Below are 1590 nucleotides of genomic sequence, written 5' to 3'. Positions count from 1 at the left end.
CCGCGGCGCTCCGGGGCAGGAGGCCGCGCCGGCCCCGGCGGCGGGCACCGCTCCGCCCCGGCGGGGGCGGGGACGCGGCGACAACCCCCTCCCCGAAAGCGGCCAGCCCCCGACCCGAAATACTCACCATATTGACTTCTGATACCATGTCTATACTGGCAATATCTATGTTCATGCCGACAGCCACTGGGGGACCTGCAAACCAACAAGACGGTCCGCAATGTGATCTCCAAGAACTTAACTCGTTYTTACCACAGTTAGCAGGACTAACGAAGCAGAGAAATGAAGCGATGATTAAAAAAATAATAATAATACTAATAGGACAAAAAGAAAATCAGAAGGAAAATAAAAAGTGCCCCCCCTTGGCCGCCCTTCCCCCCGCCTCCCAAAAGAAAGGGCAACCAGGCTCTCATTTCAGGCGCTTGCACTGGATTCACCCTTCGCGCCCCTCGTCAGCTGTAGCCGTATTTTATATAACACGCACACACACGTGTTCGCGGCGGGGGGCGGCCACGCAGTGGCCACGCGTGCTCACGGCGCGAACGGGCTCCGCGGAGCCGGGCGCGCGGGCGCCCGCCCGGCCGCGGCTCGCCGCCCCCAGCCCGGCGGAGCCGCGGGGGCTCCCGACAGCGGGTCCCACCATCCCCCGGCGGAGGGAGGGGGGAGGGACACAAACGAGCACGTCCAAAATAAATAAATAAACTAGTTCCAAGCAGGAGCACAGAGGGGGTTAAATGACATTTTTGTATCAGTTAACAGCACATCTTGTACTCAAAAATAGTAACTGTGATAACAGGCACATTAGGCTGAGCAGCAAACGATGGGTAAACTTAAGAGACTTGCATCTTGACACAGCCAGTCAAACAAGGRTTTAACTACAGGTTAATAAATCATCAGCACACACACATGATGATGAGGGACCGATCACAAACATGCGAGAGATTTAAGTGATTGCATTAAGAGCACACCGTGCTAAGAAAATTGAGTAACAATTGGCTTAACTTTGGATCAGCTTGAGAAAATGGCAACACACACGCACCTCAAAGCAACAGCACCCATAACACGTTTAAAAAGCACACGCCAAAGGTACACAGCCTGGATATGTAATATCTCTTATTCAAAAGCAGTCAAATTACCTCCGAAATCTGGCCTCAAGCGAATGTCATAGCCCTTCAGCAGTCTATCCACGGTCTCTTTTACCAGTGACATATTGCTAGGGTCATTGACACTAAAGAAAAAAGAACATAGATTTCTTATTTCTTAGAACCAAGCTGTACATTCCTATTAGCAGTAACATGCAGTGCAATTCAAAGTAAAGCAAAAGAGATACCTTCATCACTTACCTCTGTGCACACACCACTGCTATTATTAAAGGGAATGACCAAATCCCAAAGTAACCCTTTTTCCGGACTCTCAACATCCCTTTGGCTTTTGATATGATTTAGGGTTTCAGTGAAGAGAAGAAGAGATCCAACTTATTCTGGCCAGTGCAGTAATTCTAATGTGAAGCGCATGCGCACAGCGTACCACAACATCAAAAGGAGCAGTGGTTGCTGCTGGAGATGGAGCAAATTTCCTTGCCAAAAAAAA

General features: G+C 50.1%; 1 protein-coding gene across 3 annotated transcripts in view; it reads right to left on the bottom strand.

Moving 5' to 3' along the window:
* Positions 1–1572, bottom strand: part of GABRB2 (gamma-aminobutyric acid type A receptor subunit beta2) — a 164833-nt gene extending 163261 nt beyond the window's left edge. For all 3 annotated transcript variants that reach the window (XM_085317862.1, XM_085317863.1, XM_085317864.1), the window contains exons 1-3: positions 1344–1572; positions 1137–1228; positions 128–195 (exon numbers count right to left, since the gene is read on the bottom strand). In XM_085317862.1, coding sequence (XP_085173988.1) covers positions 128–195; positions 1137–1228; positions 1344–1420 — 237 coding nt within the window. In that variant the 5' untranslated portion in view covers positions 1421–1572. The remainder of the gene's footprint in view (positions 1–127; positions 196–1136; positions 1229–1343) is intronic.
* Positions 1573–1590: the final 18 nt, after the last annotated feature.

Source organism: Rhea americana, unplaced genomic scaffold, assembly GCF_003343005.1.
Source record: "Rhea americana isolate MKP2758 unplaced genomic scaffold, rheAme1 scaffold_51, whole genome shotgun sequence".
NCBI classification, from domain to species: Eukaryota; Metazoa; Chordata; class Aves; order Rheiformes; family Rheidae; genus Rhea; species Rhea americana.
The sequence above is the reverse complement of the archived record's forward strand: the minus strand, read 5'-3'. Positions and strand labels throughout refer to the sequence as shown.